Genomic DNA, 17,197 nt, shown 5'->3' with positions numbered 1-17,197 from the left:
TGGGCGAAGCCAGGGGAGCCGGAGCCCAGCAGCACCCAGAGCGGCGCGGGTACCGGGGCCACGGGAGGCCCGTCTATGGCCAGCAGAGCGCGGGCCACGGCGTCTCTGAGCCCTCGGCCGACACGTAACGCTTCAGCTGACATCTGAGGACGTCCTCTTACCTTCCCCACGACGTGGGAGAGAAACTAAGACCACCCACCCACCTCCGGGTCCGTCTGGCAGGGTCTGCTCAAGCTGTGACACGGGGGCCAGGATTTGGGGCAACATTTTTGTATTGCACTGTATTTTGGCAAGTTTCGTATTTTGGCAAGTAGAAAAAAAACATGAGGGTAAGTGAGTTAAGAGAGAAAGAGCCAGCGTCCTTGGAGGAGGGGCGGGGGCACGTCCGGCACCTACCTGTCCAGCACGTAGCCCAGGGCCTTGTGTCGGATGCCCGAATACACCGAAGGGCTCGTCTCCCAAGCAACCAAATTGGAAGCATCGTGAAAAAGATGGATGTTGACCAAGTCAAAGGCACTGCGGAGAGAGAAGGAAACGGTGACAAAGGGCTGGGGCTGCAGGGGCGCCTGGCGTGGCCCAGGTCCCTGCGGAGATGTGGGGCCGGGGCCCGGGGGTCGCAGAGGGGAGCACCTCCTGCACCCACTCCCGTCCTCCTCAGCCACCTGGGTCGACCCAGAGCACGTCCCCTGCCGGGTCAGAGGGGGTGCATGCGACCTCAGGGCCAGTCTCTAAATACGTCCCGCCAACTGAGAAGGGGCTGTTTCCTGTCAAGGAAAAGATGTGACATGATTGCAGAAACCTTCCTCGAGCCCCAGGAGGAGGGAGGAAGAAGGAAAAGAGGAGAGAGGAGGGAGGAGGGAGGAGGCAGTGGAGGGAGAGGAGGGGAGGAGGGGAGGAAGGGAGAGCCGCCCCGAGGGCCCCGGGGAAGGCACGGTGCCGACTGCAGGGGTGGCTGAGGGCCCACCCGGGACGGGCCACCCCGCAGGCACCCAGTGCCCCCACCCCGCCCAGGCGTGCGCTCAGCAGGCCACTCCCGGGACCCACTGGCACTAGGACCCTAAGACCCGTGGTCCCTGGCAGCTCGTTAGGAAAGCTGTGGCAGCAGGGGTGGGGCCGCGCTGTCGGAGACCAGGCCCGAGGGTCGGCCTGGGGGGGCTGCCCACCGCCTCAGGGACCCTGCATCACACGGAGCCTCCGTGAACAGCGCGGGCCGAAGCGTGGGGGCGGCTGGGGCGCTGACGTCAGGGCGGCTTCTGGCGGCACGTGTGCCCACGCCACCCGGCGGCACCATAGCCAGGGAAAACATTCCGAGGTTTACGAAGCGGGGATAAACAGCAGCAGGTACACGTACCAGTCCGCCACGCACCATCTTGTCCGGACGAAGCCTTTTCTCGACCATTTGCACTGAAAAACAAGTGGGTCGTACAAGTGAGCGAGCGTAACAGAGGAAGGGGACGGAGCCTCCCTCACACCCGGGGACACCCAAGGCGCCTCCCCAGCCAGGCAAACCGCTCCTCTTAGCGCTACAGGCTCCTGCAGGAAGAAGCGGAGCGAGCGCCCGGGAAGGGCAGAGCGTCCCACGGAAGGCCGGCCGGGCCCCACGCTCAGCCACGCGGGAGGGGAGGCAGCGGCGACTCCAGGCTGGCAGGGGTGAGGCGCCGCCGAGCAGAGGAGCAGAGGATGGCCTGCCCGCGGCCTCCACGAAGGCCCTGCCGCGCGAGCCCGAGAGCCGCCTGTGTCTGGACGCCGGGAGAAGGCTCCTGCTTGCTGGTCCCGGGGCGGAGAGGGGTCCCCACACCCACACCCGTGGGGGCTGCTCGCCGCCAGGCGCTCATGGGCCCCCGAGCAGTGCGGTGACCGCCCCGTCGAGCACGCTCATGACGGCCGGCACGGGGGAGTGTCACACTGCCCCACACGGGAGCCGTGGCCAGCTGGGCCACAACACGGCAACCGTGTCCCTGAGGAGCCGGTGGTTCCTGTGGTGACGCCCTGCTGGGGGTGTCCTCAAGGTCCCTACGGCCTCCAGGTGCCAACCCTGGAGGCCCCTCGTGTGCGGCCCCGCAGCCCTGGAGCCCCCACTGCCGAGTGTCCAGTGCGCAGCACCCTCCCCGCCGCCGCCGCCACCCTCGCCAGGCCGAGCCAAACACCCACTCCCGGCCCTGAGCCATGTTTTCCCTCTTCTCACAGACCCACCGACGCTCTGCAGGTGCCGGCACGCACGCTCCGGAGCCTGGGCCTCTGCTCCCCGACTGTGCCCACGGGACCCAGGCAGGTGTGGGGGGAGACGGGGGCCCACCCCGCGCCCAGAGGAGCAGCACGCCCGGGACGGATGCGCAGCAGGAGAGTCCGCGTCCCCACCGGGCGCCGAGCCCTGCTGCTGAGACCCCAAGCTGAATTTAACACGACCACTGGTTTCACTTCCGTTAAAATTGGAAGGCATTTGTGAATTTAATCTAATTAACCGAAATTTAATTATTGTTCTCAATTTTCAGTTTTGTGGTAACTGAGGTCTCTCCGTATACGTAGACGTGTACGTGTGCCTTCAACACTGCACGTGTGTACCTTTCTAGGTGTTTAAATTGTCCACAATGATGGAGCGTTACCGTCACTAACAGAACACACACGTGAAACAGGACACAACGTGTTACTTGTTTATACAACATCGATTTGTGATCGCTGTAACTTCAGGATCCTTAACCAGGTTTCAGATTTTTAACTACACTGCAAGTAAATCTCAAAAAAAAAAAAAAGTTTAGCAGAATACCTATTTTAACTAAATGCACAAAATATACTATTTTTGAAGTAACTTTGTCATCACAATTACAAACGTGTCTAGGCTGCATTTCTGAGTAACCGCACAGCATGAAAAAGCAGGGCCCCAGCCTGTGACACCCTGACCTGTCCTCGGGCGGCCGGGCTGCAGCAGGTCCTTCCCGAGACCCCCTGCCCCCGAGGGCCGGGCGCGCGGTCACGGCAAGCGCTGCTGCATCGCGGCCCGACCGTCAGCTGCCGAGAGCACCGGCTCCCGGAAGGAAGGGCCAGGCCCGGACTCTCCCTGAGGCCCTTGCCGGGCCCCGAGCGGGGTCGGTCACCTGGGCCACGCCGGGCCAGGCCGCGGCCAGGGACACACCCAATCACCCGAAGGTGTGAGTGCCCGCCCAGAGGGGCCTCCCTCACAGCCCTGTAGTGGAAACACACACGCGTGCTACCCGCACACGCACACAGGCCCACAGCTGTCCTGCACCCGGGAACCTGGTGCCTCGGTCCCAGGCTGTGGGGTCCCTCCAACGTCCGCCGGCCCGTTTCATCCCATCTTCCTGCTGAGACCCGCTGGTGGGCGGGCGCGGGGGCCGTGGCAGGGTCCCGCCCCGCCTGCAGAGAGGCTGTCGCCACGGAATGAAACCACGTCACGCGGGCGGGGGCACCGCCACATCGCTCACCTTGCAATATTAAGTCCCTGCTCAGACCCCCTGTTAATAGGATTCCTTTAGCCAGCAGATGGATGGCAAATGCAGGACGGTTCATCCACTAAAGGACGGCATAAATCAGCGCGGAGAAAGGGAGGCTGTGGGGAGGTTATCGGCACGCAGCCTTGCCCGTGAAAGGCCCGCTTTGGAGCATTAGTGAAATTAATCCATCTTTCATAAGAGCTCGGAGCAGTCCCCGTGATCTATGGTAACAACCAATTTCTCACCACGGGCAAGGGGAAAAAAACGCCTCGGCCCCGATCGACTACACAAATCTGCTTTTTAAAAATGGTCTCACATTATCTGGAGTGCTGCTCCCAGAGGCAGCATTTGAAATTCATGCCGAGCCAAACGCACCCATAAATCAGCAGGGAAAGTTTTGTTAGTTTTATATGCAGTGGGCTGTAATTATTTGGAATTGCATTATGGCTCCATCATGGTAATTACATTTAGATTATCCATAAGTGATGGCAATAAAAGAAGAGAAATCAGGCTTAGAATAATTCCCTCCCCCAAAACGCGTGCAAATCCAGCTCAAGGATTGGCTCGGAGGCACGAGAGCAGGGCTGGCGCCGGGCGGGCACGCGCCCCTGCAGCCCCCGCCACGGGCCCCACTGAGGCACCCGAGAAACACGTCACCGGTGTCTAACTAGGTGTCTCCTTGTCTTAGTTTCGCCACGGCCCCTCGCCACACGCGCACGTGCCCAGGCCGTGGGGACCAGGCGCCATCTCTAACGCAGCAACATCACGTCCAGCCAAACAGGGAGGGTGACCCCGCTGCTCTCCAGCAGAGACTGGGCTCTGCCCCGCGACACCCCGCCTCTCCTTCTAGAAAACCTTCCCTTGCCTGCGGATGGATGGTGGTCGCCCTGCAGCCAGGTCTGCGTGGGTGCTGGGACTCGGACCCCCCACTTCTCCCACAGGAGGGAGGCGGCCACTGGCCGTCACCCCCGCAGAGCCACCAGCACCTCAGAGAGGACGGCGGACTGGCCTCAGACGGAGGCCCCCGGGGGTGGCTGCCCGGACACGTGTGCAGGAGGCAGGACACCACAGCCCAAGCCCTGGACTTTGTGTGGACCCACCCACGCACCAGCCCCCCAGCCCCACGCCTCTCACCCGCACGGCCTGGGAGTGGAGGGAAGAGTCGGGACCTGGGCCAGGCGGCGGGGCCCCCACGCGCTGCGGTATAGGGGCCCAGGAGACAGCCTGAGGGCCGGGGAGCCGGGAGCCCCCAGGAGGCCTGTTGCCCTGCAGGACGGACAGAGCGTCTGTGCCGGGGGCTCAGCAGGCTCCCGGCTCCCCCGCGGGGCATCCTGCGTGGGGCCCTGCCCTGCTCTGTCCTCCTCTGGCACCAGGGGGACGCGGGGCCGTCAGAGGCCTCTTCTCTGGGTGCATCACAGCTCACGGCTGACCGAGCCTGACTCCGGGCACCTCCAAGGACCTGGGCTCCAAGGACGAGGACACAGGTGTGCGTGGGGGCGCAGGAGCGGGAGGAAGAGGGACCTGGGAGGTGAGCAGTGCGGCCAGGTGTCCGCCGTGCACGGGTGATCAGGGCCTGTCCTGTCCTCGGAGCGAGTGTGCACCACGCAGCAGACACCAAGGCCCCGCTGCACCAGGCGTCCCTGGCTCCCCCGTGCACACGGAGGTGCGTGGCTCTCCCACGCGGGGGCCCCTTGCTCCTCAGCAGGCGCCAGTGCACAGCCTGGGCGCAGGCAGATGCCGTCAGCAGATAGCACGGCTGGGGGCGGCCTCAGACCTCCCCCACCTGCCCTCATGTGGTCACCCCCGCAGGCCCCCAGAGTCCTGCCTCTCCCGGGTGCACCCCCACTGTGTCCACTCCTTGCGGGGGCCCACGCCACCGGCTGCCAGGCTCCAGGTGGTGCCCCCCCGACTGGGATGTGCTCTGGGCCAGGGCTCAGGAGCCGGGCAACCCCAGATCTCTGCTGCAGTCGCTCGGGCTGACGGAACAGCGGGAGAGGCAGCTGAGTGGGGCCCGGGGGCTTCTCAGCCACTGGGCGCCATGGGACACCCTCCGTGGAGAAGACGCAGGGAGACCTGCTCCCAAACCTCCCCGAGCACCAGTTAGAGCTCGCTCTCCCGGCTGCCCACGGCCAGAAACCCGTGGCGGCCCTGCCACCGGCTCTGCAGCCCACCGCCTCCACTAGGGCCCACGGTCACTCTCGGTGGCCCCGCTCAGCTCTGAAGCTGACTCTGTGGCCCCCAGCGCCTCCCAGGGGACAGCAGCTGGGGCAGAAGTTCAGGGAACACTGCCAGGGTTCAGTCAGCTGCTTCCAGAGCCTTCCAGCCACGCCGCAAGCTCAGGAGGAGCAGGGGCCAGCGGGGGCTGGGGCAGCCGGGACAGAGGCCGGCCCCGACACCGCGTCCTTGGCTCAGGGACAAGGGATGAGGAAGCTGCGCCCGGCGTGACAAGCGCACCCATCCTTCACCGCGGCGGCCACAATTCCTTCACCCCGGGCTGGCGTCGTAAACTAGTTAATACAGTTGTGGCCTTGCTGGAAATCAGCTCCGACGCGGGTGGGCGTCTCCGCGGAGGTGGGCGGTCCTCTGCAGAAGGGACCTGGTGGGGCGATCCTTCTTGCCCAGGGCCGACCTCCGCTGGCGGGGAGCTGGGCCGTGCAGGCGTGTCGACACCCCGTCCCCACGCTTCGGGCACGCTTCGCCGTGATTTCACAGACCACAGAGGGCACGGTGAGCTGCTCGCTCTGGGTCGACGCGTGAATCACACGGGATTAGCGGTCACGGAGTTTAAGATGATCCGTGCAGCGTAACGACTGCACACCAACAGCAGAACGACACAGAAATGCACGAAACCCCAGTGGAAACAGATCCGCACGTCCTGGTCACTGCGTCTGCGCGGCGGGAGGTTAGGAGCCCCGCTGTCCCTGAGCGCCTGAGCTCTGCGGCGTCAGCACCCCAGGACCCGGGGAGGGCGCCCTCGGCTCCCGTGTGCGGCTGTGCCTCTCGCGGGCTGCCCCCCGAGGCTTTGCCTGCGAGACGGCGAGGGGCCCAGCCAGCACCCCGGCAGAGGGGAGCCCCCGCCCCCGCGCCCCAGCCGCACTGGCCGGGCCCACCCGCGCCCTCTAATGTTTGCTGGGAGGCCACCGGCCTCTCCAGCCCCAGTGAACTGGTATTTTCCTACCTCGTGTGGGGAAGGCTCCTTTGCCTGGAAATGATGGTTAGAGAACTTGGTGGTTCGTGTAACGACAGACACGACAGGTTCTCAGCCCCACCTCGGACCCCCCAGATGGACCCACGGGGGCCTCAGGACCTCCCAGAAAAACCGCCTGCTGGACACGTGGGCAGCTGGGACGCGACCCCCTGCCCCGAAATACGAGGCCTTGAGCTCCTCCATCCCACCGCTGCTGAGGCTGCGGGCGGCCGGGGACCCACCTCGGGGAAGTAGTCCTGCGGGAACTTCTCCTTCTCCAGCATGGGCGTGCTCTCCAGCGTGTCCGAGTAGATCTCCTTGCCGGTGACTTTTTTATACTTCTTGGCTGGAAAAGAGCAAAGGGGGACACGAATGACCTCATGGCTACGCCCCACCCAACCGGAGCAGCCCGTGGGGAGCTCGGGAAGCCCCTGGAGGGGAGGCCGCGCGGCTCCGGGGGCCGCCAGTGGCTCGTAAATTCCCACTCCACGACCCGGAGCCTGACACTCCACTTCATTATCCCGGAGAGCTTCCAGCCTGCAGATTTACAAGGGCTAATTGGCCTCCTCTGTTAAAACTGTGAATATATTTAAGACGGCTGCAGAATAACCATTCACTCATACCTTAATACGAATTTACTTAATAACATCGATTTCCTCCCCACATGCAGCCGACATCACTCATGTCCGGGGAAGAGCAGTTTTTCTGTGAGGCTGAGGCACAGGGAATACGGTGTGGGGCGCTCTGGACTTCGCTGGGCACAGCTCCCTGGACCCCGCATCTGGGCTGACGCCCCTGCGGACAGGGCTCGGCCTCGTCCTTTCACACCCAGGCCCAGGCCCACTTCTTTCCCCCAATGGGTCACCCCACGCCCAGGGTGCGGTCTCACGCGTGGCCCGGTGGCGGGGGCAGCTGGCTTCCCCACAAGATACTGTGCAGGGAGCTCGGGCAGCAGCGGGCCAGACGCCTGCAGGGCCTGCTCCTGGGCCAGGAACACCTGGCACCAGGCGAAGCTCCTGCCAGGGGTGACGCCGAGCCGTGCTGTGTTTCTGTGGGGTCCGTGATCCTTGCCCCACAGCAGCCCCAAGGACCCACAGATGGGAGCGCAGAGCGGGAAGGAGGTTCATGCGCAATGTCTTGGGACGAAGCTCCGGCCACTGTGGGTGTCGGGGACAGTGAACCTCAGGTCAAAGCAAACCACGGCTGGTAAGGCCCGTGATAACCTGCCCCAGCAGCAGGAGACAGGATTTGGTGACTCAGGGAATTCAGGACAGAACAGTGATGTGGAGACATCCCCCAAAGGCAGAGCCGCACGCTCACTGTACCCACTGTCCCTCTGGTCTTGTTCTCAGACACGAGGATGATCACTGAGAGCACAGGTGCATGTGGTTCTGAGGCTAGTCCCCTGGTGTCCCCTCACCAGTCACCATGGCCTCCAGAGACCCCCTGGGGGAAACAGGACAAACCCCGTTAGTCAGGAGGCTGAGCCAGGGGGCAGGTGGGCACAGGTTGAGTAAAGGAACAAGTGGCCACCGCGTGGCCGTGACCCCGTGCCTGACACCCACCACCACTGGAAAGTGGTGCAGAAGTGTGTTAATCACCGGAGGCGGTTCCTGGAGCCACCCATCCACGTCCATGGCAGGACATTTATCAAACAGCAGCCCCGTGCGCCGTCACCACACTGGGGAGGTGCAAGTGCAAGCGCCCATCTGAGAGGGCGGCAGCCACCTGGCCCGACACAGGCTCTCCTCCGCGGGGCACCCATCCACGCCTGGGGAGGGCGGGCCTGAGCACCGCGAACTGCTCCCTGCGTGTCCCACCGGCAATGCGACGCTTCTCCGCGGCCTCGGCCTGTAGTGGCGGCTCCCCGGTCTTGCTCACCCGACTCCCTTTCTGCCACTGAGTCACCAGCAAAGGCCCAGCTCAGATGTCCCTCTGCAGCCTCGACCCTCCTGGGCTCTTCCTCCTGAGGCAGGACACCGGGCTGCCGGAGCACCAGTCCCTGAGCTGCAGGGGTGGACGCCCCCGAGGTACATGCTCCCAGGACCAGTCCTCCCAGGACAGGCGCCCACGGTCCTCCGTGGGCTGGGCGTGAGCAGGTGCACGAGCAGGGGCAGCGGTCGGAAGTGCCCCATGGCACTGAGGAAGGGCACAAGAGGCTGCAGGAGGCAGTTTTGCTTCAGATGCAAACCCTCGTTGCTTAAGAAAGAGGGTGGGACCGGGAGTGGAGAGCAGGCGGCCTTCGTGCTTCGTTAAGGAACAGACTACTTTTTGGAACAGTTTCAGGATAAAATCACTCGGGCGGGAAGCGGGTAAGCGCCCAGACTCCCCAAGTCCATCGGGCTCTCGACCCGCTGCACTGGCGCCCACGGTGTGCGGTTCCTGCGGAGGCCGGGGCTCGCCGCCTGCGCTGTGTCCCACTGTCCAGACGTGTCGGGGCTTTGCCCGCGCACCCGCCTCCCACAGCCCCTCCAGCACCGTGTCCTGCCTGCACCTAGCCGCCACCTTGTCACCAGCACCCACCGCTTTCACTCAGAAATACACCTGAGGTGCCTGTGTTTTCTGTGGCTCAACGGCTCACTTCACTTTACTGGTCATATTCCACTGCAGGATGGACCGCAGGTTGCTGACCCACTCACCTAGAAAGGACATATTCTGGTTCCTTCCAGTTGTTGGTAATTATGAAAAAGAGGCTGTAAATATTTCTGTAGGTTTTTGTGTGGACGTAATTTGTCAACCCCTCTGGGTGACACACCAAGCAGCATATTTGCTGGGCGGCCTAGTAAGCCTCAGTTTACTTTGTAAGAAGCTGCCAAGCTGGCAAAGGGGTCGCACCACGTTGCACCCCAGCAGTCCTGGGTGGGAGCTCCCGCTGCTCCCCGTCCTCCTGGCGCCTGTACCATCAGCAATCTGGGTGTTGGCTGTCCCAACAGGTACGTGGAGGTCTCCTTACCCGTGATGTGGAGCCCACCTTCATAGTTTTATCTGCCACCTATTATACATCATCTTGAGTGAGATGTCTGTCGGAACTTTTGGCTCATTAATTGGGTTTTCTTATTGTTGAGTTTTAAGAGTTCCTTGCATATTTTGGATTATCAGCTAGTTTTTTTTTTTTTTTTTGCAAATATTTTCTCCCAGTCTGTGGCCTCTCTTTCCATTTGTGCAGAGATTTGTAAATTTAATGAAGTCCAATGCATCAGTTTTCCTCACGAAATGTGGCATTGTATTTAAAAAGTCATTGCCAGACCCAAAGTAACCTAGTTTCTGTGTCACCTTCCAGGCATTTTATACTTTCATACTTTATACTTTGGTCTCTGATCCGCTTTCAGTTAACTTCTGTGAAGGTGTGAGGTCGGCTCTAGATTCAGTATTTTGCAAGTGGACGTCCAGTTGCTCCTGCACCACCTGCTGAAGAGATCATGTTTGCTCCACCGTCAAACATCCATCGACTATTTATGTGGGTCTTATTTCTGGGCCCTACTCTGTTCTGTTGATCTTTTTGTCTATTTTTTTCACCAACACCACACTGCCTTAACTACTAGAGCTTTTACAGTGAGTCCTGAAGTCGGGTAGCGTCAGTCCTACAACTCTGTTCTTCTGTCAACACCGGGTTGGCTGTTCTGGGTCTTTTGTCTCTCCACATAAGTGTAGAATCAATTTGCTGAGGTCTACAAAGTAACTCGCTAGAATTTTGGTTAACATTGCACCGAATCAATGGATCAGGAAGGGAAGAACCAACATATGGACAATACTGAGTTTTCCTGTCCATGAACATGGGATACTGCTCCACTTATATCCTCTTTGATTGTTTTCAGCGAGTTTTATAGTTTTCCTTGTATTAATCTTGTACATATTTCACTAGATCTATTTCTGAGTATTTCTTTTGTGTGTCTGCTGTTTTAGAGTATACCCCAGAGCCCCACTCCATGTTTTGGTTTGAATGCTTGGGTTTTGCAAACTGTCTTGTTTGCACAGCAAACTTTTACTAATTATTTACTTGAGTGATTCAGTGGTCTTACTTCTGTTATTTCTGAAATTGTTTTAAGTAATTTTTTTAGAGATTTTATTTATTTGACAGAGTTCTGAGAGAGTGCGTGCGCGCACACACATGCGTGCAGGGGCACATAAGTTGGGGGAGCGTCAGACAGAAGAGGGAGAAGCAGGCTTTCCGTGGAGCAGGGAGCCCGATGTGGGGCTTGATCCCAGGACCCTGGGATCATGACCGGAGCCAAAGGCAGATGCTTAACCCACTGAGCCACCCAGGCGCCCTTTTATTTCTGAAATTTTGACATAAGTATCTTGGGATTTTCTAGCTATCTTTCTGTTATTGATTTTTAGTTAAATTCCACTGTGGTCCAAAAGTATACTTTGTATGATTTCTGTTCTTTTAAATTTGTTGAGGAGTGTTTTATGGCCCAGAATGTGGTCTGCCATGGTAAATGTTCCACATGAACTTGAGAAGAATGTGTGTTCTGCTCTTGTTGGAGAGAATATTCTATAAATGTCAATTAGATCCAGTTGATTGATGGTGCTGTTGAGTTGAACTACGTCCTTCCCAATTCTCTGCCTGCTGGATCTGTCCATCTCTGATAGAGGGGCAACGAAGTCTCCACCTGTGACACTGGATTCATCCATTTCTCCTGGGAGCTCTATCAGCTTTTCCCTCCTGTGTTGGATGCTCTGCTGTTGGGCACACACACGTTAGGAACTGTTAAGTCTTCTAAAGAGAACTGACCCCTTTATCGTTTGTAATAAATAGGCTTCTTTATCCTCGATAACTCTCCTCGCTCTGCAGTCTGCTGTGTCTGAAATGATTTGCTACTCTGGCATTCTTTTGACTGGTGTTAACTGGCGTGGCCTACCTCTCTCCATCCCTTTACTTTCAATTTCACGTGTTAATGTGTTTTTAAGTGGGTTTTTAGTAGACAGCACATAGTTGGGTCTTATTTTGTTAACCATTCTGACGATTTCTGTCTTATAATTGGTGTAGTTGCACCACTGACATCTAAAGTGAACCTGGCTAAAGTTCAAGTAAGACTCCGTATCGCTACCTTGTCCACCTATTGCCTCTGTTTCCTGTGTCTTTTTTGTCTTCTTCTTTTTTTCTGTAGACTTTTCTGGTTTAATTGAGCATTTTGTATAATTCCATGATTTCTTCTCTATTAACATGTCAACTGTATTTCTTTTTAAAAATTTTTAGTGATTGGGGCACCTGGGTGGCTCAGCAGTTGAGCATCTGCCTTTGGCTCAGGTTGTGACCCAGCGTCCTAGGATCGAGTCCCACGTCGGGCTCCCTGCATGGAGCCTGCTTCTCCCTCTGCCTGGGTCTCTGCCTCTCTCTCTCAATCTGTGTCTCTCATGAATAAAATATTTTAAAAAATAAAAATAAAAGTATTTAGTGGTTGCCAGAGCTGCAATATGCATTCACCACTGACCCAAGTCCACTTCCACGTAGCACATATTCCTCTACAGGGAGGACAGGTTCCCTGCCACAGAGCCCCCAGCTCCTCCCTCCCATCCCTCCTAACATCACTGTTACCTATAAGCTATAGCCACATGATACGTTGTTGCTGTTGACACTTGGAGCAAAAGTTATCTGTCAGATTAAGAATAACAAGAAATGAAATATTTTACCTTCGTTTATTCCTTCTCTTAACACTTCTTCTTTCTTAACGTAGATCTAAGTGTGCAATCTATAGCATTTTCCTTTTGTCAAATAAATTTTAATATTTTTTGACAGGTGGGTCTACTGGAAACAAATTCCCCCAATTTTTGTCTGAGAAAGTCTTTATTTCTCTTTAACTTTTGAAGGATAACTTTGCTGGATACAGAATTCTAGGGTTTTTTTCTTCTACCAATATAAATATTTCACACCACTGTCTTTGCTTCCGTGGTTTCCGATGAGAAGTGCGATGTACTTTGTATCCTCATTCCTTTCTAGGTCACCCCAACCACACCCCTGCTTCTTTCAAGGTCTTCTCTTCATCTCTGGCTTTCTGCAGCTTGAGTAGGACATGCTTATGTGCAGGTTATGGGCATCTGTCTGCTTGGTCATCTATGAGCTTTTTGGATCTGTGGCTTGGTGTCTATGATTAATTCTGGAAAAATCTGGGCTATTACTTCAAATATTTCTTGTTCCTGTCTCTCTTACGAGTGCTGCCTCTTAGTGCACATGCCTCACCTTCTGCACGTGTCCCACAGGGCTTGGACATCTTGTTCTGCTTTTGTGTCTTGTTTTCTTTCTCTCTTTACTTTTCAGTTTACAAAGTTTTCAGTGACACTGGCTCTGTCCTCAGCCGTGTCTAGGCTGGTGAGCTCGTCAAGGGCCTGGTGTTCTCTCTCTTTTGAGCTTTACCTTTTGATTCATAGAGTTTCCAACCTGACTCTTGTTACACATCTGCTCTTGCACGCTGTCCATTTTTTCCATTAGCGCCTTCCACATATTAATCAGTTACCTGAAATTCCCTGACAGCTCCAGATGGAGCCCACGTCCTAGTCTGGCTGCAAACGTACCTGTTCTCTTCACACTGTATCTTCTGTCCTTCAGTCTGGCCTGTAACTTTTGGTTGAAAGCAAAACATAAATAATTGGAAAAAGGAACTGAGGCAGATAGGACTTTGACGTGAAGCTTTGTGTTTCTCTCGTGAGGAGCTGGACTGTGGTTCCTGCAGGGGCTCAGAGGCTGAGATATCCTCCCCCGTCCGGTTCTTGTCTCCTCTGCCGTCGCTGTGCTCCTCCTAAGAATCCTTCCTGAGTAGGGGGCGAGCTTTGCGGACTGTCCACCATGACCCCTGGTGCGAGGATGGGCACTGCGGCTGGGTGGAGGGCGCTGTCCCACCATCGCTCGGGCCGCAGGGCCCGGGCGCAGCCTTCTCACGTGCTCTCGGCACCTCGGCCCCCTCAAGCACGGCAGCAAGGCCAGGAGGCTGAAGCTGTCCACCGGCCTCCCCTAGGCCCTGGGCCGCTCTGGTGACATGGTCGTCCTCGAGGGCAGGCCTTCAAGGAGAATGAGCAGCTCCTTCCCTCTCCCCCCACCAGAAGGGCCGGGGGCTCTTCTCTGACCTTCACCACGACAACCTGGTGGGGCTCCTGCAGGCAGAGCTCACCAGAGTGGGGGGGCCGGCCTCGGAGGTGCTCTTCTCTCTCAAGCGCCCCAGAGCCCCCAGCATTCTGCATCCCAGCTGCTCCCACCAGTGCCCCTTGCACAGGCTGTGGCTCCCGGGCTCCGCCCACCGGGCCCTCCAGACTGGGGCAGCTCTAGCTCTGTGGCCTCGCTTCTCGAGGGACCTACCAGGCTCACTCTGCCCTGGTTTGCTCAGCACCATCCATGCTCGTCAGGTGTTGGACCAGAAACTAGTGTCCCTCCCACCCCTTTTCGTCACACCTTCTGGGAGTCCTCAAATTTCTAAGTACTAAATTTAGGCTATTGCTTCTTAAAAACTTAATTCAAAATTTTCACAAATTTGAGACTGTTTCTGCTGTAACTTAAGTCATACGAGTGAGCCTTAAAGAGCGGGGCCCACAGCCTGGGGGCAGGTGTCCCCGCTCCCCTGAGCCCCGTTGTGCCATGCACCTGCGCCCGGCAGTGATGTCATGCTCGGCCACCGTGCACCTCCAGAGGGAGCATGTAGTCCTGCCACAGACGTGCCCAGGCACGGTCACCACCACCGTCTCCACTCATCCCTGGGGAGGTGCTGGAGTGGGGCGTATCGGCTACTGTAGTTAGTTTCAAGCACACCACGGGCCAGCTGGGTGTGTCACGGCTCATCTGATTCAGTGATAAAACGTGTATGGAAATGGTTACTCAAAAAAGGAAGAAGTTCAGTAGACCCGCTACACACCCAAGCCTGACGTACATACAGGCTCATGAGAAGTGCAGCCCCGCTCCGCTTCCAGCTCCACCTGGAGCGTGCTGTGCCTGCACACCTCCCCTCTGCTCACTCTCGCCCACAGCCCTGCTGCTCCGGAGCACCACCCATGGGTGTCCAGCATCTAGTAACATCAGGGCAGTGGCCTCTGGCCTGTCTCTTGCGAGGTTTGCAAGGCTACTTACTCCCAAAAAGTCCCTGGGTGGGAAGTCAGTGCTTGTGTTTAAAACTCGGTAAAGAATCCTGAGGCAACAGGGCCGATGAGAAATCATCCTGCTGGCTGGAATCCTGTTCTTAGTGCTGATGAAATCACTACTCAAGCAATTTAGGGAAGACTGCTTCTCAATTTCATAAGAGGTGATCTGTCTCCTAAGTGAGCAAAGATAATGAATCTGAACAAACTGACATAATTAGTTGCTCTCCACAGTTATTACAACTTCAGTGACATCTCAAATTAATGTGATCTGGCTCAGGAGCCGACACGGAGTCAGAGTCACGTGTGGTGTGAAGGGGGTGTCGCACAGGGTGTGCACACAGACACCCACCGCCGAGCAGGTGGACGCAGGGCCGCTGGGCTCGGGGCCGCTGGCTCAGTGTGCGGAGACACAGAGACAGGAGCTTCTTAGGACGAACCTCCTCCACGAGCACAGGTGCTGGCCTAGAAATGCGGCCGGTTTTGCCCTCCACCGCTACCATCAGCTCTTTTTAAAGACACCACCCTTGCGGGCTGGTCTCCATTCTTGCCCATTTGATACAGACACAGACACGAGACCATTCCTCGTCCTCTGGACTCCACTGCGTGAGAGCCAGTGCCACCTGCCGGCCCTGCTTGGGGAGCTGGCGGTGGGGGGGGGGGGGGGGGCAGGGGCTGGGGTCCGGGGCAGGGTCCGGGGTGGGGTGGGGTCCAGAGCGGGATGGGATCTGGGATGAGGTGGGGTCCAGGGCAGGGTCCGGCAGAGGTGGGGGATCCAGGGCGGGGTGAGGCCAGCTGGGGAGTCCCGGAAGAGTCTTACCTTTAAAGTCAAACTGGTAGATGTTTTTTAAGGATTCGTGAAGAAAATAAAAGCTTCCTAGCGCCTGCAGAGCAAAGAGAGAAACCGAGTGAGACCAGCACTGGGGACGGTTTGAAAGCAGGTTCACGTGACAAACAAAAAGCTCGGTTGAACCAGAAAGGAGTTCAGGCATCAGGCCTTAATCGCGGTCCCTGGGATGGCTGTGAGCCCACCAGCGCCACAGCTCGGGCTCTTCCCCGACAGCGCGCACCCACTAGCGCAGTCCCGCCTCGCCTGTGAGCGCCGCGTCCAGTGGGGAGGGGCTCGCCTCCGGCCTCCATCCTCCTCCATCCTCGCCGCCTGCTGCACTCCACAGCGGCCCCTCTCTGCCCACCCTGCCCCCTGCCTTCCTCCTCCTCCTCCTCCTCCTCCACGAGGGGCGGCAACAGCACTCCCCCCAGAGCCACTGGCCTCGTCCCCTCCGTGGACCCCGGGGTCCAGTCCTGCTCTCACACTCAGGTGAAGGCAAACCTGCAGAGGTCAGGCTGGCAGTGGGGTGACCCCTGGGGAGGGCTGCGTGGGACGCCGGACATAAAGTTATTTGCTGTAGATGTGACATTCAAACTTGGGTGTGTTTTATAGGCTTGTGCGTGTGTATGTATGCACGTGTATACATCTGTGTGAGTCGGTGTAATGTGTGTACGTGTGTGCATGTGTGCACATATATATACCTGTGTACATGTACACATGCAATGTGTGTATGTGCACGTACAGCCGTGTGTATGTAGGAATGCCCATGTGTGTATATGTGTGCACGTGTGTGCATATACATGCACGTACATATATGTGTACACACACTTTAGGAGCATGCAGCCATGTACACACAGATATAGACGTGTGCGTGTCTGTACATATGTATATATATTTTATTCTTCTGCTAAATCTGGCAACCCCAACAAGGGGCCTGGGGAGACCTTTAGGTGATAAAAATACCCCACAACCAGATCGCAGTGGTGGTTACACACTACAGGTTTCTCAAAACCCACTGACCTATACCTTAGAAGGGGTGAATTTTACCTTTTATAACCCTGACTCATGCAACAACCCCCGTCGTCCTGGAGCTCCCACCCCCTGGGACAAGATCCAGCAGGGGACAGAGGACCAGCCAGCAGAGCCAGCAAGGCCTCTGCCTGAGGCTGAACCAGTGAGAGCTGGGGGTATGGACACCAGGCAAAGGGGCAGGTCAGTGCACGGCGTGTGGGGCTGGCCATGCAGGGACGCCGGCCGTGACCAGAAGCGCTCGGGCCACCCCAGGCAGGGCCTCACTGGAAGAGACACCAGGAGCCACTGGTGGGGCCCTAACCCCTACTTTTCATTTTGCAGCTTCATGCGGAAGGCTGAGGAGGTGGAAAAGCTGGGGGCGGACGGGCAGAGAAGGGCCAGTGTGCGAGCCGGACAAGCAGGCCCTTGACACCGGCGCCTCTCCCCCAGTTCCCAGCTGCCAGGACCTGCTGCACACACTCCACCCTCCCGCGTGCAGGCACATGCATACATGCACACATGCATACATGCACACACATGCACACAAGCACACACACACATGCACACATGCACATGCACATACACGTGCACACGCAGGCAGCAGAATCATTTGAAAACAGCTGCCAGCCCCACAACCCTTCAGGCCTGACGCACTGCAGC

At 57.7% G+C, this 17,197-nt stretch overlaps 1 protein-coding gene across 3 annotated transcripts in view; it reads right to left on the bottom strand.

Annotated features, from left to right (window-relative positions):
- The window catches only part of INPP5A (inositol polyphosphate-5-phosphatase A), a 159,025-nt gene that overhangs the window by 44,308 nt on the left and 97,520 nt on the right, over window positions 1-17,197 (bottom strand). For all 3 annotated transcript variants that reach the window (XM_025467712.3, XM_035707959.2, XM_025467713.1), the window contains 4 exons: window positions 15,518-15,581; window positions 6,879-6,982; window positions 1,352-1,404; window positions 397-516 (listed from right to left, as the gene is read on the bottom strand). In XM_025467712.3, coding sequence (XP_025323497.1) covers window positions 397-516; window positions 1,352-1,404; window positions 6,879-6,982; window positions 15,518-15,581 — 341 coding nt within the window. The remainder of the gene's footprint in view (window positions 1-396; window positions 517-1,351; window positions 1,405-6,878; window positions 6,983-15,517; window positions 15,582-17,197) is intronic.

Source organism: Canis lupus, chromosome 28, assembly GCF_003254725.2.
Source record: "Canis lupus dingo isolate Sandy chromosome 28, ASM325472v2, whole genome shotgun sequence".
Lineage (NCBI taxonomy): Eukaryota > Metazoa > Chordata > Mammalia > Carnivora > Canidae > Canis > Canis lupus.
The sequence above is the reverse complement of the archived record's forward strand: the minus strand, read 5'-3'. Positions and strand labels throughout refer to the sequence as shown.